Source organism: Phytophthora sojae, assembly GCF_000149755.1.
Source record: "Phytophthora sojae unplaced genomic scaffold PHYSOscaffold_1, whole genome shotgun sequence".
Lineage (NCBI taxonomy): Eukaryota > Oomycota > Peronosporomycetes > Peronosporales > Peronosporaceae > Phytophthora > Phytophthora sojae.
Window position 1 is genome coordinate 7644171 of NW_009258115.1, and position 25533 is coordinate 7669703.

The 25533-nt window shown below is 51.5% G+C and overlaps 5 protein-coding genes across 5 annotated transcripts; 2 read left to right on the forward strand and 3 right to left on the reverse strand.

Annotated features, from left to right (window-relative positions):
* Positions 1–257: 257 nt before the first annotated feature.
* Positions 258–701, reverse strand: PHYSODRAFT_322488 (hypothetical protein; the record flags this gene model as incomplete). The annotated part of the gene is made up of 1 exon (XM_009517843.1): positions 258–701. One exon carries the CDS (start codon positions 699–701, stop codon positions 258–260), a length of 444 nt encoding a protein of 147 aa, XP_009516138.1.
* Positions 702–2913: 2212 nt separating this feature from the next.
* On the forward strand, positions 2914–4161 carry PHYSODRAFT_473187 (hypothetical protein; the record flags this gene model as incomplete). The annotated part of the gene is made up of 1 exon (XM_009517844.1): positions 2914–4161. The coding sequence occupies one exon, from the start codon at positions 2914–2916 to the stop codon at positions 4159–4161; it is 1248 nt and encodes a 415-aa protein (XP_009516139.1).
* A 1425-nt stretch (positions 4162–5586) lies between these two features.
* PHYSODRAFT_263564 (hypothetical protein) lies at positions 5587–6459 on the reverse strand (the record flags this gene model as incomplete). The annotated part of the gene is given in 3 exon segments (XM_009517845.1): positions 5587–5614; positions 5672–5803; positions 5819–6459. 3 exon segments carry the CDS (start codon positions 6457–6459, stop codon positions 5587–5589), a joined length of 801 nt encoding a protein of 266 aa, XP_009516140.1.
* An 11861-nt stretch (positions 6460–18320) lies between these two features.
* On the reverse strand, positions 18321–18854 carry PHYSODRAFT_426714 (hypothetical protein; the record flags this gene model as incomplete). The annotated part of the gene is made up of 1 exon (XM_009517846.1): positions 18321–18854. A coding segment is annotated over one exon (534 nt), but the record flags the coding sequence as incomplete, so codon positions are not given.
* A 478-nt stretch (positions 18855–19332) lies between these two features.
* Positions 19333–21167, forward strand: PHYSODRAFT_263502 (hypothetical protein; the record flags this gene model as incomplete). The annotated part of the gene is made up of 5 exons (XM_009517847.1): positions 19333–19539; positions 19756–19959; positions 20209–20347; positions 20439–20713; positions 20778–21167. 5 exons carry the CDS (start codon positions 19333–19335, stop codon positions 21165–21167), a joined length of 1215 nt encoding a protein of 404 aa, XP_009516142.1.
* Between the last annotated feature and the right edge of the window lie 4366 nt (positions 21168–25533).

Consider the following 25533-nt stretch of genomic DNA (forward strand, 5'->3'; position numbering starts at 1 on the left):
GTAGGCAAACACAAATGAATAAATAGCGTGGCAATGCAGAATCTGCTTCGGTGATTTTGCCTACACATAGGATGACACTTCAACAACAAGAACGAGACAAGTTCTCGCGCAACAACCAACAGCCATCTAAAAGGAGGAGCGGAATGCAGTCAGATTTTTTTGGCAAAATAATTGTGCGATATAAACGTAAACTTCGAAGCTACTCACTCGCCTTCATCTTCCCATCACGGTACAGCACTAATCAGCCCAGATTAATATCACGCCGCGTCTCGTTCATGCCAAGAACGCACTGGCACCTGGAGAAGTCTCCCAACTTGAAGAACACCGTGATCACCTTCTCCTTCAGCAGCTGGGATGGTTCCATTTGCATTGCCACGTAGATCGAGAACCGCGTAGTCATCGGCTTCAAGCGCGGCATAACGCCCGCCCGTGGCGAATCCCGACGTATAGTCTTGGCTGTCCAGGCCATCTACCACCACCTCCAGCCCCCATCTATCCATCGCCCCCACGAAGAAAACCGTACGCCCGCGCTCATTTCGATCGGGGGTTGACGACGGGAACACGCGTGGCAGTTCGGGACAAATGGTGCACGTTTCGAAGGTGTTGACAGCAATCCCTCTCATAACCTCCTGCCGAAAAGTAACTTCGTCCGGCATACCACCAGTTTTACGAGCGCTCGCAAGCAGCGCTTTCGCTGACATGCTTCCCAGAACCATCGTGACAAGAGCATGCAACGAATTGGGATCCCAGCCTGCGCATTCTGGTACAAGCCGATAGAAATAAAACCTCTCGGCGACCGGCGACGAAAACTGCACCATTTGCCCGATTTCTTGGACGATACTAACTCCGGATTTCATCAGATCCACGATACATCTCCTGTCGTGCTTGGCAAGTTTTCGCTTCAACGGGACCGCAGCTGGTACCAGGGCAAGACACTTGGCCAGAAAACCCTTGAACTTGTTATTGAGGCATCCGAGAGTAACGACCGGAATCGCCCGGTCGGAGGGCATTTCGTATTCAGGTAATACCAGGTTTTGTTGTTGGATTGTTATATTTCTTCTTTTATTTTTCTCTCTTATATATATATTATTAGGATGGACAAGTATCTTTCGTCTTGGTCTTGGCTGACCAGATCAGGAGGAATAACCCATATTTTGAATTCAATCTAAGACCGCAACCCGTTGTCTTTGGTGTACTGCACAGCAATAATTTTGAGTTTCCTTGCCAGCACTCCAGAAGCACGTTGGGGGCAAAGACGATTGCTCTTGATAATTGAAGGCAAGCCTTAGCGAGAATCGAGGTAAGGCTACCCCCAAGAATAGTCGAGATGATCATGAGCTGTTGTCTTTGCGTCCTGCAAGCATCAATACTGGCATAGCAAGATTCGTGAGCATGTGTTGTGAGTGAGGCGTCTGTGTTGCCCTGCTGGGCGTGACTATCGTGTTGACACGCATGACCAACAGCACGACCGCCACAATCACCGACCACCGACTTGCCTCCCCCTAACTTGACGTGGTTTCTGCACTTCTGAAGCTGGTGGTCGACTAGCGATGGTCATGCGGAAGCTCGTGTCCAGGGCCAATCACCTAACCAACATTGCTCTCAGCCTCGCGGTCGAAGCGAGTGCCCAACAACCCCGCATCGGGCGAAAGATTGTCTCGTGGGCTTGTGCTGTAGCCAACGTTGCTTGAGGGGGGAGATCTTCGGAGTCGGTGCGGGTTCTGTCAACACTGCATGCCACTCATCCAACAATAAGTCACAAACTACCGACAAGCGGTACTTATCTGAGCAGACTTCACGCGAACTTGATCGGCTTTGTCGTCGTTCAGTGTGCGGCAGCCGTGAACTACCCCCATACTAATAGTGAGCGGGTGGCGAACGGTGGATGACGACGTCCGCTGCCGAAGGGGGTCCCCGAGCAAATCTAGCGGTAGCAAACGAGCGTGGACGCGTTGGATGTGTTGGGCGGCGAGGAGGCTGCGACCGACAAGTCCAAAAGCCGAATGAGCCCAGACCCTCAAGAGCAATCGTCTAACAATACTATCTACGGCTGTGCCCTGTGGCTTCGCTGAAACCCGTTTTCATCTCGGGGAAAACCACCACTGGCGACAGCCCTACCTAAACTTGGACATGCGATCTTGCCTTGGCCACCGCACAGCTTGTGTGATTCCATGAAACAGGCAACGTGCCTTCTTGCGCTTGGCCGCAAAACTTATTTTCCGCCTCCCTTCGTTCGACGGAAAATATCACGGTTGCTTCGTTTCGTAGCGAAGCAAAACCTAATTTGTTTTTCTTGGGGCCCTTACCGGAAACTTTATTTAGCTGTCGCGATGCACGGGTGTGCCATTTCTTGAAAATCTGGGCAAGATGGCTGAGCTGGAAGTGTGGGCGCAAACTGTGAACGCTGCGTCTCCCCAGGTGGAGAGTATTTCGCAACAAAAGCCACCGCATATTGTGATCTGGAAGTGCCTCGCAAGGAAATGGAACGGCATTCAAGTTGAAAGTCAGGGCGCGTACTCCATCGAGCACCTGGAAAGCCTCAACTTGTACTGCAAAACTACCTCACGGCGTCGAGCAGTGTTGGTTTGCCTACTCACCCCAGTTCCAGCCTTGTTGACAGCTCTGTTGGTGGAATGCTTGCCGTTGCGGCCGCCTTCGGACGGGTGGAGGGCCAATTATGTCTTTTGGCTGCGTTTGCTCTCGGTTCAACTGACTCTGGGCTTCATCGTGAACTCTCAATTGATCCGATTTATCCCCGGCCTCAACATTACGATCCGTAAAAGAATGGCGATAGCTGCGGGGGCCAGCACCTTATTCGTGGGGACGTGCCTTATCGCTGCCAGCGCGGTTGGGTTCCCAGTGCCGCTCATGATGCAATTTGCGCCGATTCCCATTGGGATATTTACGCCGCTGATGATTTTTCTAGTCTTGGGTTCCGTCCTCTTTGCCAAGGATTCGCCATTAAGGCCACATGCCGACCGATACAACCGATTCTTCCTGTCATTCTTGACTCTTTGCGGCACGTTCCCAGTCTACAAGCTGCTGTTTGAACACATTCCCGTCGGTTTTCGAGGTGTTGCAGTTGTCATTTTGCCGATATGGAAGTTCGCAGCCAAGCGCTTCACTGTGAGCAGTACACGCAACCTGGAAGACGTCATGCCGCTGCTAGTGGCCTTGTCTGTGGATTTCATGAGTACGTTGTTCATATCGGCGTGCATGTCGGCGACAAGATCCGTGTCCTTAACGCTGCTCTTTATCGCGGTGAACATCCTCCAGTCGCTAGTCGAATTCCGAGCCATGAGAGCTAATGGGAAAGCACTCTTGAAGCTACTGGACGAGCGACGAAACTCTCAAACACTTATCCGAAAGAAACCCGGCACGTCGGACGCTACCAATTTATTGATGATTATCCTCGACGCTGTACAGAACTCTACTTCGCTTCCCTCAAAATCCCTGGAGAGAGTTCGACTGTGGGCGTGCTTAGCGTATCCGCTCTCGACAGACAAACTGGAACACCTTCATGCGCTTGCTGCTTTCAATGTATTTAGTAGCAACTATGATCCAACTATAAGAATGAAGAGCCAAGAGCATCACGAATACCGACGCATACGAAGTGCGTCAATTACTCCATTGATCGGAGTCGCGGGTGATTACACAACGACAGACTCGCAATCAGACGCAGATAATAGACAATCTGCAATGCGACACAACGAGAGGTCGAAGAAAATCGTGCTTCAAGGTGTGAAGCTCCTGTTCCATTCCGAGTATGTGGCTCTAGTCCAGTACGTCGAGTCGATAACCCCCATTGTGTTCTTCATCTACAAGTCCGTATTGGAGCTGCTGCCGAACGTCGTGTACTACCCTGGTGGAGCTGGCACTTGGGGCATGGTATCGATTGCGAATATTTTGCTATTTGCGGTACTGGAAGTTGGGCTTTTGATTTCGTTCAACACGTTCCTGCGGCACAAGTTCGCGTTCTCTCCATTGTACCAACTGGCGTTTGTGCTGGAAACGGAGTTTTATCCAGTTCAAGCAATCCTGTTTGCTTTGATTCTCAATGTTTTGCAATACGAGCTGGCACATCTCGGTCGGTATCCTACCATGACAGACAACTTGAGGATTTTCCTGCTCGAGTGTTTAACATTTGTTTTTGTTCTGTAGGCGCCGACTTTACTCTTCAATTCGAGTGGCTCCACCGCCCGAACCCCTAATTCGTTGAGAACTATCGATAGCGTTTGAGCATGAAACGATCTTTTCGTCGAGCAAAGAATATTTTTTGTGCTTATTCTACGTGTAGTCATGTTACAATACGAATTGGAGCATTTCTGTCAGCGCTCTTCCTCCTATATTGGCACCGCTTATTCACAGGTCGAAGAGCTGTGCTTGGACGGAGCTTTACTAACTTACTGAAACAGGGTACTTTTATTTCCAAAAGCGGGTATTCATTAACTTAAGTAACTACTTAATAAAGCTACGAATTAGTACATGTATGACTCTGCAACCCAGGGGTTGTTTGCTACCGGTTTAACTCTTAGCAACTATGACTAAAAGCTACAAATTGTTGTTAACTCGGTTCAGGGATTGTTTGCTAGATTCGTACTACAATCCAAGGTTATCACTAAAACTACGTTGCTATTACTCTTTAAGTATTTTTCCAAGATTGCACGGTTAAACGAAGTGCTTATGATAGAAGCAAACTTTACTGCTGGGTGGTGCTTGTCACTATCTCGTGCGTGCTAACCCATTATCTGCATATTGTATGATGGGTTGCGCTTCGAATGTTGTAAAGCTTAGTACATGTACACAGTACATGTACATGTAACGGGAGTGGACTAACTACCGGTAAGACCAGCAAACGCCACTCCTTTTGCGAAGTTTTGACCACTGACCACATGATGACTAGTTACACGGACTAAGCTTAATAGATGTTACCAGCATTCTGACCCATCGCAAGCCAGCAAGTGGGATCCCTAAATGTGTTTTTGCAGCGTCTTGCACGGCCTAGAACTTACTTGTGCGGCCCAGACACTTCGTTCAAAACCATTTTAAGCTGCTGCTGCTGCAAGTGCAGGGCAAACGGATAGCGGAAGCGGTTAAACACCCACGGCTAATGTACTCGAGGGGCTGCTTCTTACCCAAAAGCTTATCGATGTGAGCTTGAGCATACATCCAGGCACCCTGATTTAGCGTCGCCCGAACTCTGCTTTGGAGCTCGAGCTCATTCCATCCCTATTGGTTTTGCTTCACAACGATACGATGTACCTGGAAAAAGCAATGAATTGTGGCCGTCATCCGATCTCGCTACATGTACTCCATCAGCATTAATGTCTTAGACAAAGCTCTACATGTAAACTGCTAAATAAGATGAACTGAACGACTTTTTATCTTTTTCGTGACGAGCATTGAACGCCTACTTGCGCCGGCTCTAATGCCGTCTCCAAACTAGCTCATCGCGAACATCTATCAGTTTATTACAGCATTGACAGCTACACCTTGCTCAGGTTAGTATCAACTCGAGTTCAGACGGAGTAGGGCTTAAAAGGAACTCTTGTTCGAGGATATTGAAACCAACTCGCAAAGCACCGATCAGCCCTCCACACTCACGAACCATGAGCTGCGCGAGCATCGCCTTGTCTCATCCTTCATTTTCTCGGGCAATCCAACCACTGACAGCGCCAAGAACCCGTAGGATTCCTCGTCACTCAACAGAAAATCCGGCCTCCAGAACGTCTTAATCGACCGAAACTCTATGGGGCTCTCACCATGCAGTGCGTGGTTGGCAGCGATGACAAAGCGGATGTTGCTTGGTAACTACGACGAAGAATCCGTGATCAGAGCCTTCCAGAACGCCCTGTCCTCGTACTTTTCCTGAGCGTCGTCGATCAGGATCACATGCTGTTGGTCTTCCGAGAGGGCCGACTTCCTCCCGCAGATATCAAGTCCGTGCTGCTGCATCACTTCATTCACCGGCCCCCTTTCCCAAATGAACGAGACGAAGACACAGTTCAGATCAGCGTGGTGGTGTTCAAATAGCATGACTATCGACGTCTTCCCAGACCCTTCTGGCGCCGCAAGGAGCACGTAGCGCTTTTGGTCGGCCAGCAGACTCGTGGCCACTTGGTCTAGCAGTTTTTTGCGTTCAAGGCGCGGCGCCTCAAGTCTCACCCCATGCATGACAACGCGGATCCGAGGAAACATAAGCGGCGCTTCCACGAGAACCGGGTGCAGCAAGTCTACCCCAAGTCCGTCCACCTTCGTGTCGAGGTCGAGCGGCTGCTTTGCGTGTTGAGCCGCAGGAGACGCATAAAACTTCACTTGATCTTGAACCTTGCGGGTGAAGAACTCGAATACTACTCTCTGTCGGAGATCGCCGATGCTGTCGACCCCATCCGTCATAGGAGCAAACTGGACTGGCCTGTCCGGAACCTTGAACCACACGTGCCTCTTGTGCGTCACCATCGTTTCCCTGGGGAAAGATCTGCGGAAATACGAGGGTGAGAACAAGATGCCCAAATCACAATGCAACTTGCATCTCAAATACGTAATCTTATTGAACAATACAGTGCTGCACCGCGTTTTCTAATTCTATACCCCAATATATGCGATTGAGATTTGACTATATCTCGACCACGATTCATTTGCCAATCACCTATGATACATGATTCCTCCCTAGAACCCGTTGATGTATCCATGCTGAATACGCGGTGCAGCACTGTACATGTACAGTATTCTCTCTTCTACAGGCTAATAACTCAAAAATGGGTAATATTGATATTAATATAATATCGAGCACCTTCGGTTTTGATATGTAAAATATTACTACTATATGATATTTTGATACCTCAGGAAAATTTATATTAATATTAATATATTATACTGGGATAGGAAGCAACGTTAGTGCTGCTATCGCAGACCAAATAGGATTATATCCGTGGTACATCAAGTCAAACGATGAACCCTCCTGACATCTACTGGTATATTTTCTTGAAACCGGTACGACTCCGGTGGTGCACTGGGCCCTCCAAAAGGTTTATATGCGTGGGCAGATCGAACCGGTGCGCTACCGACAACACTGGTATGAATCAGTATATATATTGAGCTGGGTACCTATGAACGAAATGAAGTAAATACTAAAACGTTTGTATTTTCTACAAGCTCCAAACAGATCTCAACCAAGATTCGCATTCATAATTTTGTACAGCATTGCCGGTAGACAGTTTGAACTGTCAAATTTCCGGGCAGATGCTGCGGCTGCGAAGCAGGCGCAGGAGATGACCGTAGCTAATAAGAAAATATAATAAAAAATAAAAGAAGGGGTTTATACCAAAATTCTCCTATCCCAGCCTACGCGGAGCCCTAGTATGATATATTAAGATCTCATTAAGTACGAAATGATTACGTATATCAAGTATTTTTGGCCAATCGTTAGCTAGCTTGTGGCCATTTTGTTAGCGTCATTATGAATATCAGGTTGATCCGGCAAACCATTGACGCAGCGTCACATTCTTTGTGTACTCAAGCATAATGATAGCTAACTATGGAGCAAATGCTCAAGCTACCAGAATTTGGTACGTTTGAACCGTCGCAGTACTAACAAGTATCAGAACAACGAGCACATGGTAACCAAGATATCTGAATACTCGGACCGGGTATTTCAAGCATCCCACGAGCTGAGCAGGTGCACTGCTCGCGGGAACGAGCGCGAGCAGCAAAAAGCCTGCGAGCGCGCTCGTTGGGATTTGGGCGCTCTTCCATGATCCGATTTTACAGGGGAGCACAACGAGCCCGCTCGAAAAAAACAAGAATTCATTAGCTAAAAACAGCAAAAATGTACGGAACATAATAATAAATATCGGCTAAGCTTACCTGCAGTAGGAGGAGGCCCCCACCGCCGCGTGCCGCCCGCAGACGTCGCCAAGAGACCCGAGTGCTACCTGCAGTAGGAGGAGGCCCCCACCGCCGCGTGCCGCGTACAGACGTATTGGTAAGCGACTTGGGTTGCGGGATTGGCGTACGAGTTGGGGAGCGAAAATGGCCATGACCCGTTTACAAGCTAGGGCTGCCGCAGCTGCTGAATATCGGAGCGATGACACAACTAATTAAGAAATAGTTGTTGCTACGAGAAGGATGGGTGGGTTTGACGATGGTGAACGCGCGCAACAGCTACTGGTCATTGATGGATAGTCGGAGAGCGTTGTTAACCAGTTTTGGGTGCGCACAGAGGCATTAGCAACGGAGTATGCGGCCCTATAAGAAGATCAGGCGCAAGGCGAGGCTTTATTAGCTGCACAGGCGTCAACGCAGCAAGGAGTGCAGCTGCTAGCAGAACGCCAACACGCGACGACCCTTCAGTTCCAGCAGGATCTGCAAGACACGCGATCTATGCTGGAGACGCATCCGAATACACTCGCTAAGATGCAAAACGAGCACGATGCGCGCACGGAGGCAGCCCTTACCAGTCGTTTGGAGATTTTGAGCGTCCAGACCCAGGCAGAAATGCGCAGGATACATGGCGAGGTCGACGAAATGAAACGGGTTGAAACAGAGCGGCAGGGTGCAATTGATAAGGCTTTGGAGACGTTTAAGGCGAGGCGGGTGAACGCCTTTATCGTCCAGGGTGCATAGCGTACGTCCGGTAGGCTTGGACCCGGGAGGGTTTAGCTCACGGAAACCCGAAACTTACAATGAATATAAGCTCCGGTTGACGTGTGACCTTGTGCAATCCCTATAGGTGTCGTTTATCTTCGGCGGACCGAGTTTCAACCTTGAGAATCGCAGTTGATCAAAGATACAGGAATACAGAGAACTTCCGGGCGCTACTCGTTCCGGGAGTCCTGAATGGGAGTGAGATCACGAGCAAAGACCTTCTCTAAAATAACCAATATCAATACAGAGTCTGTACACACAATATGCAGCCTGTCAATTTAGGTTGCACCCCGAATACAGGTAAATTCGTGATGCCCCACGCGCACCACTCCTGAATGTCAGGAGAACAATACAGGTACCTTCCTACCACACGCAATCTACAATCGGGTCCTAGGGGGCGATTGCCACAACCTCCTAAAACACAGGGAATATGAAATACAAGCGCACACTGAGAGTGTACGCCACAACTGGGAAATGAAACAGGTGTACCAACCCGATTGGGCAATACGTTTGGGTACCGGACTTGGCTTGATGATGTAGTGAGAAGTTTTCGGGGGCCTTGGACCAGGCGTTACTCAACGCTCGCAGCGGGGCTCCGAATGGTACACCCTCTCGTGGGCTCCTAGGCGGTACACTCTCCCGTGGGCGGCGGCTGTCCTTAGGCGAATTGCGAACCAGGCACTTGTGCACTTGAACGCAAAACAAACTCTGTTGATCTTTATCCTCTTCTCTCTCTCTTTGGCTATCTCTCTTCTCTTTTGTATCTCTCTCTTCTTCTTCGTATGGTCTTGTTACCTTGAGGGCCGCTGGATTCTTCACGCGGTCTCCTCTGCTCATATCTTCATACACTTGTTCGGGTTTTCTTGGGCGTCGCGTCGCGATCACTTGATGTCGGAGGGACTCAGGTGCCTGACCTAGGGATCTGCTGCACTGCTGACACATCGAACTCAGACTGGCTCACTCTCCATAGTGAAACCAAGTCACGCTCGGAACTGGCACCTTGGTCGCTGACTTCGCTGACTTGGCACGTTCCTGGGCGTCGGTCCATTGGCAGATAACAACGGTGGCTTGGGGCTTCTCCATTCAGGGCAGTGTTGGTCCATTCAGGATGATCGGCACTTGGGCACTCCGGGCGTTGTCCATTCAGGATGGCCATCCGCCATTCGGGGTAGTTGCATTCCATTCGAGCTGTCGGTTGTCCATCCAGGCTGCCGTCGACTCCACGAGCTTCAGTGTCCACTTGGTCTCGCTGCTTGAAGTCCTCAACTCATTGTCGGGTCACACTCGGGGTCTTCGTAGTCGCAGTATCCTGGATGTTCGTCTTCAACACGGTGGTGGTACAGTTCAGGGTGTCGATGGCTTGGTACACTTGAGTAGCTTCACACTCGAGCTGCCGGGGATTCGAAGTACCTTGGGATGCCTTGGCCTTGTCAAGAAGGGTAGCTCTCCGGGATACGTTTACGGTCTCCCTTCGTCAGACTAGGTCGGGGCCGGACTGGGTGCTGCGCACCTCCGGCCAGTTGAGGTCAAACGCAACCAGGTATCGATACTCCACATCTCCTCCATCATGCTCGGGCGTTCCACAGGTACACCATCCTGAATCGACCCTTCTTTCCCACACTGTCGCTCTCCCTGGATCGGCGCCGGGGCCAGCTGCGCGGAAACTCTCCAAAATTTCAAGTCGCCTCGTGTCACGTTGGTCACGCAAATCGCCGCTCTGGCAGTTCAGGATCGTCAGATCAAGAGTGAAACCGGGAGACGCTTGGCAACATCGCACGGGCAATTGTTGACGAACGTGTAGCCGCTGTTGAGCAGCGTGTCAACAGCTCGGAAAGGCCGTCCGATGCAAAGCTGTGTGCCATTAATGACGCCGTGAGCGCTGTGGAGGCACGGTTGGGAATTCGGATGCAGCATGCAGTTCAAACAGAGAGCGATGCATTAAAGCAAGCGGTCGCTGAAGACACTGCTCGACGATGTAATGAGGAGCGTCAAGCTACTGAGGTAGCGATGTGCAACGAAATGTCCGGTGCGGCGGCGCGACTTGAGGAACGCGTCCTCGCAGTTGTGCAAAAGAAAATCGATGAGGTGACAGCAGAAGTTGCGCAACAGCACGTCCGCCGTGGTATCTGGCACGCTGAGATCACGACGGAGCTGGAGGACTTCAGTCAAGACTGAGTCAGGTGGAGAAGCAGGCTGAAGCCGACAGCGAAAAGAAGTGTGCAGCATGTGAGCAGCATATAGACACGTACCGCCTGTCGCCGAAGCTTGTCACAGCGCGTGCTGACGGTGTGCCAGCTCGAGAAGATGACGAAACTCGACCTGAGCGTTCATGGTTGCGCAGCATGTTGAAGAGTATGTTTGCTGAAGCGAAAGCAGAAATGTTTCCTACAAAATCTTCGAAGCCAAAACTAAAAGAAGCCGCACCCGAGGACAGCGACCGACACGCAAAGGCAGCCCTCCAAAAGCAAAGGCAGTCGACATCCGTGGCAAAACGTAAACTCTCTGCGGGATGCGCTCTCAGCGCAGTGATCGAGGAGGTGCAGCGTGAGGTGCAGATGCGTGCTGAGGCAAGGGCGGCAATTATTGAACTCAAAGTAAGTGTATATGAATTTGCTGTTATGGTGATCCGCGTGCGTTGTGGGGTCACCATACTACCAGCGACGCTAAAATCTCTCTCAATATGAGCAGACGATGTAGGAACTGCGAAAAATAATTTTGCTGCTCTTGGTAGTACCTGATATTTTTTTCTTGCTCCATCCGTCGCCAAAATTCCAAAACACTTTCTTCTTCGCCGTTCGCTTTGACTCCAATTGCAGTTTCATCAAAATTCCACCGATTCAACTCATCATCAACTCGCGATCTTGGTAGGTCCTGAATGTCAGTACGCCTACTTGTACACGAAAACTCTGCTTCTATCTCTTCCAGAAAGTCCGATCTCGGGCGCGATGCGAAAATAGAACTTGCATACTCGAAAATAGTACGGTCCTCGGTTACTGCTGTCAAAATTTCCCGAAACTTTTCTTTAATTGTTTCGCTGACATACTCCAATCAACCTCTGCCTCTCTCGCGCGGTGACCATTGTCGATACAGCACAGCCTTACCACAAGATTTAATGATTTCTCAGGTCTTTTGTATGTCGGGTGACGCCGAGATTGCATCTCAAACACAAATGCAGCTGATTGAGTCTCACTCGTCTTGTAATATCTCGAAAAAAAAATGAATCGAGCGCCTCTTGAAGGCGTTTTCGAGTAAATTGAACCAGGTCCGTCAACTCATGTTTGGCAATAAACTTCGGGTTTTCTTTGGTCGACATGTAGTGTTTGAGAGGCTTGTCTAGATCAAGCGTGTTTAACCTTATCAAATAAAGTGCATGGAGCACATTTACTTGGTTTGGTTCTTCAACTTGACACATACGCTTAACACCCGCAATCGGCCGTAGCAATGAGAGTAGATGAATCAAATCTAGCTGATCGTCTTGTAGTGGAAAAGTAGGCGGAACTTTGTTTTCGCGGATTGCTTTTCGTGCCCTCTCATCATACCAGGCAACAATCGCAGTCCATTTATCCAGAATCCTTCTAATTGCTGTCGTCAGACTTAAAAATCGGGCTGGATTGTAATCAAGAAGTTGGGTTGTTCCAGTTTCAGGTTGTGTTCTACACAGTTCTTGAAACAAATTGCCAGTAGTTTCCACAGTGCGAACTTGGTAAATCGTTTTCTTAATTCGTGAAATCGACGTCATACCCGGATTCAGCGACTTACTTCCATCATTTCTCATTCCACATGCTTCCTTTGTCGCTGCATGGGCCATGTGCGCAACACACCATTCCCACCTGTATTTCAATTTGTTGGCCAGCAAGTTTTTGGCATCAGGCCCAGCGTCGCTCGTGGCAGCAAAAACAAAATCTTTCCGAAGTCTGAAATCCTGCAGATTTTTTTACAGCCACGCCGAAAATGGACCTTGAATTCCAACGTCGCGATCTCCATACGATGGGCTAAATTTTCGCGTTCCAAGCATCACCGATCGCATTTGCCAATACTCATCCACGAGATAAAGCCGCAACCCTAAATATTTCCGATGAGTTGTACGGCAAGTCCAAAAGTCTGTCATGATCACAAAATTCGCGCAATCGGAGCGATTACGTTCTAAGAAGTCAATTAACTCCGCTTTGGTCGAGCTGTAGAGCTCGACAATTGCCTTCGCAATTCGCTCTGCATTTATCATAGTCTGCATCTCTTCTCTCACCACCACCTGCCGAATTACTCGGGATTCTTCGTACTCGCCGCTACAGAAAGGCAAGTTATTGTTCACGATGCGAAGGGTTTCTAGCAGCAAATGAAGGCGTTGAGGGTTTGTTCGATACAAATTCGACAAGAGCAACCGTCTCATCTCGCTTTCGTTTCCCTTCAACTGCAGCCGCCGTTTTCTTCGACGAGATTCGATGCACCTTTCGTAAATGCTCCGTTGCTCTAGATGTTCTTGCTTGCGACAACACCAATTTCACACCTGCCTGTCGACACGCCTCGTCGGCAAGATATACCCAACCAGTTTTCACTTCATCATTGTCGATATACTCCACGCGTACACCCCACTCAAAAATGAATGACTTCTCCGGCGGTTTAAGCGTTTAGCCCGCAGAGGGTTGATAAGCTTGAACGGCCTCACGAACTGCAACAGGTGGTCGAACCATGCCAACAAGCTCTCGGTTACCACCCACCACCGTCCTTCGTGTTTTCTCCTACCCAACGCAATGGAAATGTTCGCGATCCTCTTAGCGACGTATGCGGGCGGCACGCGGCGGTGGGGCCTCCTCCTACTGCAGGTAGCTCTCGGTGGTGGTCTCGCACTGCGGGCGGCTGCTCGTACTTCTGCTGCTCCGCCTTCTCCTGCACGGGACGGCGGAGTAGTACTCGGGTCTATTGGCGACGTCTGCGGGCGGCACGCGACGGTGGTGGCACGTTCAAGTAGTGCTGAATTAATTTATTTTGCCCAATAAGGGGGATCCGTAACGAGCGCTGCTCGCGGGTGCTCGTTGCGTTCGTATTTAAATGGGGGAGCTGAAAAACCTCATAGTTCGTGCTCGCTCGGCAGGCACGAGCTCGTAGATTGGGGTTGTAGTGCTCTCTTGCCCCTCTGCTCGTGGGATGCTTGGGGTATTTATTTGGATACAGCTGGCGCTACACGGTCCAGGATTCAGATACAGCTGGACCGGGTATTTACCTTTTGTATTAGACGCATACAGGTGGTACAGTACTATAACTACTCGGTCTGGGTAATATTAGTTACAGGCGGGTATTTTCCAAGTATTCACTCGGTGGGTAGTACCCACCGAGTGCCCACTGCTGGGTACATCGTTGCGCGTTCGTTGAGTAATACTCTACGTCAAAACTAAAAGAAGGTATTTGTAGTACGTGGGCACTGGTACGCCCAAAGCCACCAACGTATAATAAGATAGTCTACTTAGTTCTCTTTGGTATTCTACTGTGAGGACTTGCTCCTCAGAGGTAAATCCCAAACGAGAAAAGATTAAAAGCTAGTGTAAAAGGGATGACGACCGTGTATGATACGAAAACGGATGGGAGCCTTGTGCAAATCAATCAAGGGATGAATGCCTCATGTGCGTCGATTACAGGCAAGCTGGGCTCACTGATACGAAGGCTTTGGATTGCATTTTTCTTGCCCTTGTGTAAGACTTCATTGTGACCCGCAGGGCTTCCGACCGAACCATTTATCATGCTGGTGGCCTCCTAGGGGGCTTTCACCTGTGGAATCTCATAGGACGTAATTATCGAGCTAAGCGCTGGAACCAGCTAGAGGAAAAGACTACCAGCTCTCCTGAGAAGGCCATTGGTGTAATAGAAGAAAACGCGATGGCATTCGCTTGCATTCCGTGTCGTAAGACCCGTTCTGGCTTCATCACTACGCGCTCAATAAAATACACGTAAAAAACACTAAGTAAGTCATCCCCCTTCATAAAAAACACGCGGAAGTCCACCGTTTGAAGGTCTACACTAGGACTTCAGCCTTTTCACACTAGATTTTAATCTGCACCCGTCTGGGCAGTCCAAGATGACGAGTTGCCATGTGAAGGTTGACTAAATTTTATTTACCGAAGATTGATTGAAACGCCGGATGACATCAAGTGTTGATGTGCCGGTTCTAGTATCAGTGACGTGACTTGTAAATTTTGGTTAACACTTCTCTGTAGCCTCAATATACACCGCACAACAGTGTGCATCAATTACGAAGCCGTTTGTCAGTTGTAGTTAGATCTGCAATTATCCGAGTTCCTATAATAATATGAACCAATATGAGATAGTGCGTACTGGGCAGTACCTTCTGGCCACTTCCAGTGAATATATTGATACCTGTCGAAAGATCAAGTCGTAAACTGGGTGCAACTATCTCGAGACCCATAACAGTGGTCAAATATCAACTCTGTCTGCTCATTATCCCAAAGCATTTCTTACTTCAGTAATATTGTGCTTCAACTCCATCGCTGATAACAACAACGATGTTTATAGGAAGCAATAATACACGTTTAGATATCGAGTGTATCCAGCTCAAATATGAGATTCGTGGGTAATATGTTTACGTGGGGTCGAGCTAACAAAATATCTAACACGACTGCTAGCACAAGCTCTAGGTGGTGTTCATTGCCATGCTGAGAGAACTCCTATTGAAGGAAGCGCACTCCTAAGAGGCTAGAGGCGGAGGTCTTCTGGATATATCATATAAAATATTTGATATTCGGTGAGATTTGAAATGATATATGAAATATCTGATTGATATCGGGTTTGTCTACCCAATATATATTAATATCGAATATTATCAATATTATATTCGAAAAAATATCACTAATACCAAGTTAACATTAGCCCCTGGATACACCGTTCACCCTAAATAGTCGTGTGACCTAAATAGTCGTGCACCTTTGATAATCATTCCACCGGTTTTGAAAAATATTTTTAGTTTCACCTTCAATTGAGAAAAGAGACCGGAATCGGGTAGATCTCGGCAATACGAATTGCGTGGTATGTTTTGTTCTTCGTAAATACGAATGGTCTTCGAAATAACTAAATTTCAAAACAGGGCGAGGCGCCCTTCAGGTCGTACACGATAAACAGTCATGGCACGACTGATTAGGGTGAACGGTGTACCGTCATCCAACTTGAACACCCGATTACGCGATACCCTCCCCAATGCGGATCTATCATTTTGGACAGGGCTGCCATCCCCTAACTTCATTTGTCTCGTTTGAAATGAAGGCCCCTACTCACGACTTCCAAAGCTCAGCATCATGTTGTTTTAAGTTTAACATTTTATTCATACCACCAGCGGGGCAATAGCCATGAATATGAGCTTCATCTTTGAAGCCCAAGCGATACACTGCAACTTCGCATAACTATGTATGTTCTATGTATCTCTATACACGAATCCTGTCCGTGTGTCACGCAGTCACGCTTTACGCCCCTAAACATAAACCTGTCATTTCGACTACGCTACCGCGGTCTTCTGCACCCATTATTTACTCATCAAATCGACTCGCACTGGCTTTTAAACTATTTACTAAATTACAAAACTAGACATGGAAACGCTAAAAATCGTACTTACACGGAGCCGATCGGACTTTACCGGGTGTGATTATCACATGATGTGATTCACATCCCCCATTTGAAAGTTGGCGCGCGGCGGACAGACGGACCGAGGCAGCGAGCGGGAGGGCGCCTGGCGTACGGGAGTGAGCAGCGGAGTGTAGCGGCAGCGGACACCACTACAGGGAGTACATGCATACATCTACATAAATAAACTACTTTACGGTTTCGGGAGTTCCGCCTGTTGGGATAACTGGTACCTTCAGGGCAGTCGAGGATTTATAGCACGGAATTAGGTGTAGATGGTGCTTAGTAGGCGTTCTTAGGGACACCTAATTAAGAGTCGTGGGATGTTGCAGTAGACCGCCATACCTACGAGACGACCCACTCCGCGTCGAGACACCCACGGACGGCGCAACCGCCGGACAGTCGCTCAACATTGCTACTTTGTATGAGTGTCCGACGTAATTATTTGGCATGATTATATTGTAGTACTGTGGCTTTCTGCTTTAAACCCGTTACCATCCTTAATGAGGAGTGTTTTAAACGCCTTTTTAGGATAAGAAAAATTGCAGCTGGCACCCGCCGCCGTATTAAGACTTAGCTCTGCCGCACCTTTTGCTCTTCGGAGCCGCGACGCTGAGGCGCCCATGTTTGCCTGCCAGCGGCAGGCGAAGTCTCATACCCAACCGAGTTTTGGCAGATCCATTTGGCGATAAAAGCCGGCTTTGCCGGCCCGCCTGTTTTAAACTCGGAGTAGTGGTCGTGTTACACGTTGGATTGGGGGAAACCTCGGTTCCGTGCTTCTGTGCCCACGACAGAGCGCATGCAGCCAGCCATGTAGCTTGGGTGGGGACCCGAGCCGAGCCACTGGGGACAGTGACTTGAGGGCTTATGGCTTACCTTTTGTTTAGCGGCAAACTGAGACCGTCAGTTCCTTTCGGGGGGTGACGGAATTTTTTTTGCTTCGGCAACTGGAACCGCTTACCGCATTTCCGACCCACTCACACCCAAACATACAATCCAATAACACACAAGACAAAGCGAGCGGTATTTGCATTGCTACATAAGCGGCTTCTAGCCAATTGCGACCTGTGTCGTAGTAGAAGAAAGCTTGATGTGTGCTACCTTGCCTACGCTTTTTCGGGTTATGTACCAATTTGCGGTCTAAACGATCCTTCGATGCCTATGATGCCAGTGGATATCCCAGTAAAAAAACAATACCCAACACTGACCCATTATCCCTTACACTTCGCCGAAACGATCGAGTCTCGTAATGTAGCTCAGGAGATTTTGAGAGCCAAATTGGAGCCTTCAGCAACGATTTTAACGATGTTGGATGTTGGCCTGTAGCCGACCAACTTGTTTTATGCCACAGGCGCCATGATGCTCTCCACCAGACGGACAACGTAGTTGGATGTAGGAGACATTTAAATCTCTTTGGCGATATATCCAAGAAACTCAGTTTATCGTTTACAGGAACACTTGGCGTCAACTTCATAACTGCTTCGTGAACGAGAGCTGGTCAGAGATCGTCTTTATCTTGTTGTAGCTGTCGGACAAACTGTTGAAGTAAGTTAATGCGTTGGACTTTCAGCTGGACTTGAAGGTTTGGTATCCGGATGCGATACAGAAGCGCTGATGGGGCAAGTTGGACGAAGTTGGAGTCAGAATCGTTTTTCTTGGATAAGATGAACTTGTTTAGCATCCTTTGCCAACGTTGAATGCAGTCGAGCGGAATATTGGTGTGGGGTGTGAAGTGCAACAGTGTTGATAGGATCAGTGTGTGAGTCAGGAGCAGTCTTCCTCTCAGCGTTCTAGCTCTTCGCCCCCAAATGCCAAATCCTCGATAAAATTTGTTGTTGAGCTCGGCTAGTATATGGTCGTTCGAAACTTAATGTAGCTTGAACGTGGTATTTTACTTCCGTCCGAGAGGAAGTCGTGTATTACACTACTGTACAAGAAAGGAGATCGCAGTGACGTAGGGAACTATCGACCTATAGCATTGATGGCAGTGGACGTTAAAATCCTGTCTAAAACGCTAACCTACCGGCTGAAAGACGTGATGCCTTCGATTATCCGAAATGATTCGTTAACGGACTCTTGGCACGCTCACCAGGAGATAACAGCTTCTTCCGGATATGCGCCGGACAATCCACGATGATCCTATCGAGGGTCCACCTGGTCCACTGGATGCGAGCTGGCTCTTCACGATCCAGGATCTCGAGCTGCTCGGCCATCGTGTACGACTTCCCATCCGGTTTCTTCTCGGACTTGTCGAACAGGATCCAAGGACAGACCTTCGCCGGATACACCCAGATGACTGGCTCGTACAGGATCGTTTTTGGGGTCCATGCGTTCAGAAGTTCGGCGGCCAGCTCGGCGTACTTCTTGATGGCGGGATCGTGTAGTCCCTTGCGTTTATTCTTCTCTTTCACCCCGTACGAGATGTCCTCCGGATACGTCACCCAGTGTCCCACGTACCAGATGACCAGCGAGTTGTCCTTCATGAACTTCACGATCTTGGACAACACGACGTGGACCTTCACGCCCAAGTCGTAACGCTTGTGGAAGACGAGGTTGATGACACGGCGCTTGTACATCCGCTCACCCGGTCAAGTCACCATAATCGCCCGGTACTCGTCCACATTGAAGCGATCCTTGAGTGGCCCCATCCCGCCGTTGTGGTTCGGTGCGTAGTCAGGGAAACCTGCGGATTGATAGACGGCGTAAATCGTACTGGGTGCGAAAGTGGCCAGGATGTCCTTGTGTCGCCATGAAGTGATCCCTCGATCCGGTTCCTTGATCACGGCCAACTCTTCAGGAGTCAAATCTTTCATGTCCTTATGGGCAAGCGGAGACTTCTTGCGTTCGTCACCAGGTCGAGACTTCTTTCGTTTTTTGGCGGACCCACTGGTGACCGAGTCAGATTGAGACGATGCCGAATTTGTCGTGCGCTTGGGACGACGAGTCGACGGCAGAGCGACATCTGGTGCAGTGCTGTCGATCACGAGACTCCGTTACCAAGCTCGCCCGTTCCGAACGCCGCTCCGGATGCGCCGCCCAGGGTGGCCACCTCGGAGGACCCCCAAAATGGTCATCGACCTGACTGGTCCTGACGAAGATTCCGGAGAGCAGGCGTCCGCCGCCCGGATGAAGGAGTTCGTGGCCGACCAGGTCCGCCGTTGGGAAAGGGTGACGCTCGAGTTCGTGATGTCCCCGACTGTTGAGTACACATGGCCCAGCCCGACACCCGACTTTCAAGCGTGGTGGACGGCAGCCATGGCGACGTCCCGATACGTTGCGGCTCGTTCGACGATGGGCTCGTTCGATGATGATGCACCCGAGCGACAACTGGACTTCGGATTGGAGCTTGGTCCGACTGTCTCCGTGCACTGCCGCGGACGCCACTGCGGCCATGATTCCCATGATCACGCTGTCACTGCGCGAGTGCGCCGCACTGCTGCAGACGCTATTCTTCGAGGCGGGATAAGGTTTCGCAACCTGATTCCCCAGTGGTTTCAAGCACGGGCTCCCCGGGTGGAGCCGATCATGGTGCGGATGCTCATGCAGGAGCTTCAGCAACAACTGGCTGACGAACATTCGGAATGGCGAAGCGTCGCTGCGGGCGTCCCAAATCGAGTCATACCAGCGCTGGACGTTCATGCACTGGGGGATGCTGCCCTGGAAGCGGTCAAGGAGGAACACCCGGACGACGACGTGCCAATGTCGACCCGGGAAATGGACGTGCTCGGTCGAGAATGTCTTTTCCGGATGAGGGTGGCTGGAGTCCGGCCGACCCGAAGTCCGGCGAGTTCAGCTGTGGGCCGCCCAGAATCTAAGCGTCCGCAATATGGCCCGCCACGTCCGTCGTCAATCCCGTCCATGAGCTCCCACTTGTCCTACCGGTCTTCCATCCCGGCGAGTCAAGATGCGGACGCTCTGAGCGTGCGGATGTCTGTCACCCAGAGTGCAGTTTCCCGACGAAGTTCAGGACGAGAGTCAAGTCTGTTTGGGACGACGGCCGCGGATTCGGAGGAGTCGAACCCCAGCGCCACGTCCGGGTTGCGCTCGCGGAGCCATATTCGTCGTCGGGATCCTCGCTGTGGTCGCTTGGCGGAGCCATCGGCGCTCACATGCCGTATGCCGCTCCATCCGGAATGGTCATGACCGCCCGAAGTGGCTCAACCCCCATTCAGGGAGGCTGGGGCGTGCAAGTCACGGAGACGGTGCTCCCTACACCACCAGTGCCGGTGAAATGGGACGATGTCGATATGTCGGAGTCGGGTCACACCAGCATTCGGAGTGGTCACAGGTCGAGGACGTCCCGGAGGCACACGCGCTCCCGAAGGTCAAGCCCAAGCAGCTCTTCCAGCGAATCCAGCTCGGAGGACGAAAGGCGCCGTGGCCGCCGAGGATCCAAGCACCCTCGCCGTTCCAAGCGGTCGCCCAGTCGATCCGTGAAGTCCGGATGGTCAGTTCACTCCTCTGCGTCGAGAACCTCCGAGATAGCGCTGACCATGATACGAGTCACGCAGGATGCCATGGTTCGGGTGGATGCGAGTGTTCAGGAGATGAAGCAACAGCTACAGGATAAGGACAACGCCTCGGACCGGAAGCCCGAAGCCGCTGACGAGGGGAAGCGAACCTTCCAGACCTACCAGGCCACTCAGCTGCTGGTCGACCGGGAGGATGCCCTGGAAAACCAATGTGCCCTCGACACACAGGCCCCAGTTCAGGTGATCATACGTGAGGCGACGACGGAGAAGGCCCGCGAAGTCGTGGGAGCTAACCAGGAAGATGCCTTGAAGCGTGCGCGAGAAGCCGTGAAGGCGGAGCGCGCGCAGGAAGAGCATCTCCGGTCCGAAGCTGAAGCCGCGAAGCTGCAAGTTCAGGAGGCCAGGATGCAGAAGACCCTGGAAGAGTAGCGGAGATTACTGGAAGAACAGCAGAAGCTCTTCGACCGAAGGATCGCTTTGCTAGAAGCAGCCCAGTCGAGGGACAAGGCGGCTGGCCCTGACCAGGGGAATGTTTGGAGAACGCGTTTGCGCAACACTCGGACGACATCATCCCATGTTCAAGGAGCTCAAGCGACACCCGCACCAGATCCGACTGTTCAGGTCAAGCAAGAGACGGGGCGCCTGACTATGCACCCAGAATCCAGTGGCGTCATCACTGGACACGCAAGTGATAGACGGGCCAAACCAGATGGCGACCTTCCAGCCGCCCACCTTTAAGCAACGCTGGCGCCGATGACTGGTGTTAGGTATGAGAAGGAAGAGTCGACGCCCAGGGTTGTTCCATCGAAAGCAACCCAAGCGACGACCGAGAAAGCGGGATCCAAGCCGGCTGCCTCCTCTCGTTCGGAGACCAAGAAAACGGCCACCCGGAATGACTCACTCAAGAAGCAATCGAATAAACGTGGAGACCCCTCGGACGACAGCTCAAGCTCGGACTCGAGCGAGGAGGACTCAAGCGATGAAGACTCCGACAGCTCGTCCGGCGAGGTGACCACCAACGTGGCGACGGCGATGACCCAAGGCGGGACGACGATCATGTCGTTCAGGCCGTATGTGAGCTCCAGCGCTCTGGAAGACTTCAACGAGGACGATCCGTTAGCCGTCCGGCGCCTATGGTGGGAGAAGTTCCAGAAACTCGCGACGCAAGGCGGATGGTCCGACAGGATGCGAGTCTGCGAGCCTCTTTCTGTGAGCAGCATCGTGAAGAACCAGCACAAAGGCTGGTGCGTGGCCTGGACGGCGGCGATCTTGGCCATGCTCGGTATCTTCTTCATGACCGAGCGCATGTCTCCGTCGGGTCGCCAACGTCGGCTGTGAGGTGGAGGTAATGGGCGACCAGATCGTGGATGGGCTGGCAGTCAACAAAGGACTCATGGCCGCTCAAGCCATCCATCGTCAAGCGCATCGTCATCACTACGATGCTGCAAGTGCTGCAGCCGACCACGGGCACTCTTCAGCTTCGACGCTTTGATCTTCATGGCCATCAACCATCGCCGCCTGCAACGTTGCGGTCACAATGTGCCACAAGTCAGACTCCCCATTAAGTCATACTCGTGAAGGCACCGTCACTTACCGTGGCGATGGTCCTAGCGCTCGTCCAATGAGACACTGGCCTCTGAGGCTCAGACAAAGTCAGCACTGAGTTCTAGAATATTCTGGTGGGTAGTTTGGGAGCCTTTTGGATGTTGAATGGAATTTTGCACGTTTTCCAAAAGAATTTTGAACAGTGTAGAACTCGTCGAAAACCATCCCTATCCGCGGCAGACAAGCAAATGCAACGACTACACCTTAGCGCCGGTGACTTCGTGTTTCCGACTCTGATCGAGATACAGGATGCACATCGGAAGTACGCTGGACTTGCACCACCGACCGCGCAACTAGACTGTGATGACACGCTTATGGTGGCAGAACGTGTTTGGGTTCCTGAGGTGGAGGTGGCGCTACTACAGCGCATCTTGATCGTCGCGCATTGTGGCAGTCAGGGCCACCGTGGAATTGAGCCTATGATGACGACTGTGACTGAGCTCTTTGAGATCGTGAACCTGGCTCAAGAGTGTCGCCGCGTTTTGAGTAGGTGTTTGCTCTGCAAGCACGTGAAAGGTGGGAACATTATTCCACGTCTGTGGGGTCCTACGTACGATGCCAAGGAATGCAATGAGCTCCGACACGTTGACACTTGCACATGGGCGACAACATGGGTGCGTGCAAGTGAGGCGAGGCGGGTGAACGCCTTTATCGTCCAGGGTGTATAGTGTACGTCCGGTAGGCTTGGACCCGGGAGGGTTTAGCTTACGGAAACCCGAAACTTACAATGAATATAAGCTCCGGTTGACGTGTGACCTTGTGCAATCCCTATAGGTGTTGTTTATCTTCGGCGGACCGAGTTTCAACCTTGAGAATCGCAGTTGATCAAAGATACAGGAATACAGAGAACTTCCGGGCGCTACTCGTTCCGGGAGTCCTGAATGGGAGTGAGATCACGAGCAAAGACCTTCTCTAAAATAACCAATATCAATACAGAGTCTGTACACACAATATGCAGCCTGTCAATTTAGGTTGCACCCCGAATACAGGTAAATTCGTGATGCCCCACGCGCACCACTCCTGAATGTCAGGAGAACAATACAGGTACCTTCCTACCACACGCAATCTACAATCGGGTCCTAGGGGGTGTAATGGGACCCAGTCACATAAGTAGGTAGATTGACAGTACATAAAGTAGTTAAGTCAGTACACGGCTAGCGTGTACTGACGGCCATCGTGATTAGCTGAATTGGGGGAGCCAGACCCCATTTCAGCCAATCAGGCGTTGACCTGCATTTGAGTGGCTCACATGAGACCAGGGGTAGCCGCCCTGGTCCTAACATAACACAGAGTTGATTTTACCCAAGACTGACTGCTTGGTCTCACTAAATCCGAGTCTTAACTAAGCTTCCTCACCGCTACGTGTAAGCTAGTAACGGACACACACCTGGCCCGTTACACATGGTAGCACTTCGTAGTCCTTCCAACGACCAAGACCAAGATGAGCCAAGTCCTGACGTCCGGACCTTCAGGGGCAACCCTGGAGCACGGTGCCTTCCCTCATCTCACGCTCATTGAGTGGGAAGCTCTCCATCGCCTCGCGGCGATGGCCGGAGAGGCTGTTGTCACTTCGCTGCTGAGCTCAGCGATGCCGGAACAACAGCGCCAAGCTGCCCAAGAATTCATGGAACGCGAGCTCGCCGACACGAATCGGCGGGTCACAACTCCCTCGCGCTCCTCCAGGAACGATGTCGTCAAACTGGAGACGTCCACCTACTCTGGCGTGGACGACGATCGGCTTCCACTGAACCGCTGGTTCCGCGAGATCGACATCGCTATTGCCTCGCGCATGATCGAAGCGTCGGCGGCCAAGGTCAATTTCCTACTCTCCCGGTTGTCCGGGAAGGCCAAGGAGTGGGCCCTCGGCAAGCTCGTCGTCGACCAGAACGCGTTCCCTACGCTGGAGTCACTCCAGAGTGATCTCCGGCTCGCGTTCGATCCGCCCCAAGACGAGTCGCGCGTTCGCGCGGAGTTGTTCGCTCTCAAGCAAGGCAAGATGTCCATGCGCGACTACGTCCAGAAGACACGACACCTTGCGTCGTGCATTGTCACCCACCCCATTGACATGGCATCTCAGGTGCATGTCTTTGTGTTTGGGATGCGCGAAGGCATGACACGGTACTGCCTCACGAGAGCCGAACCCTCTTCGCTTGAGAAGGCATTCGCCCTCGCGCTCCGCGAGGACTACGTGGTGGCGGCGTCGTACGCGCGCGCTATGCCGGGCGTCTCTCGGGTATCCGCACTCGAGCCCATGGAGATCGACGCACGGGTGATCGACGGCGCTCGGCTTATGGTGGGGGAAGAGGTCGGAGCGCTCGTCCTCTGACTTGCTTCTGCTGCCGGAAGATTGGACATCGCGCAGCAGAGTGCCGCACGCCAGCCCCAGTTCACGCGCATGTCGATGCCGACGCTAGCCCGGCCGCCCAACCAAAAAACGGCCGGGGCCAGTAGGGGCGGGGCGCCCTACTGGTTGGAACGAAGGTCCGGGTCCTCCGGTGGCAACCCGGCCTTCTAGCCCTCCCGTGCTATATGCACGTTTTAATGCCACCACTGCGAGTGGCGACTCGAGGCTGATCATCGTCAGCCTCCATGTCGCCGGCGCCCGACGTCCACTGCGCGCGCTCCTTGACTCAGGAGCGACAAACAACTTCTTCCGCGCGTCGTGTCTGTCGGTGCTTCCTGCGAGCGTTCGCGTCCGGAAGGGTCCGGGCGATGTGGAAGTCAAGCTTGCGGATGGCAAGGCCCACCGCGTCGCGCAACGCGAGGTGTCCCTGCCGTACACGTTCGACGGCTTCCGCAGCAACGACGACTTCGTGGTGATCGAGATCAATTACGCGTTCGACTGCTTTCTGGGGATCCCGTGGCTTGCACGGTATCAGCCAGAGATTGACTGGCTGGCTCGGTCCGTCAAGCGTCGACGTGGCTTCGACGTACGTGAAGGGTTCACGCATCTCTTGGTGGCTCCAAGAGACTGGCCTCACGTTACCGTCGTGGACAAAACAGCCACGACGCAAGTTGTGCACAGAGCGAGCGATGACCCTCTCTGCATTGCTGTTGGATGATGATGATGTCCGGATGACATCGCGTGGGCGCGGTGACGGACGCGTGGTCGAGCGACGTGCGCTCCCACACAGTGAGAACAAGTCGGCGGTCGAGCAAGGGTTCTCGTCGAGCTACAAGTCGGCGGTCG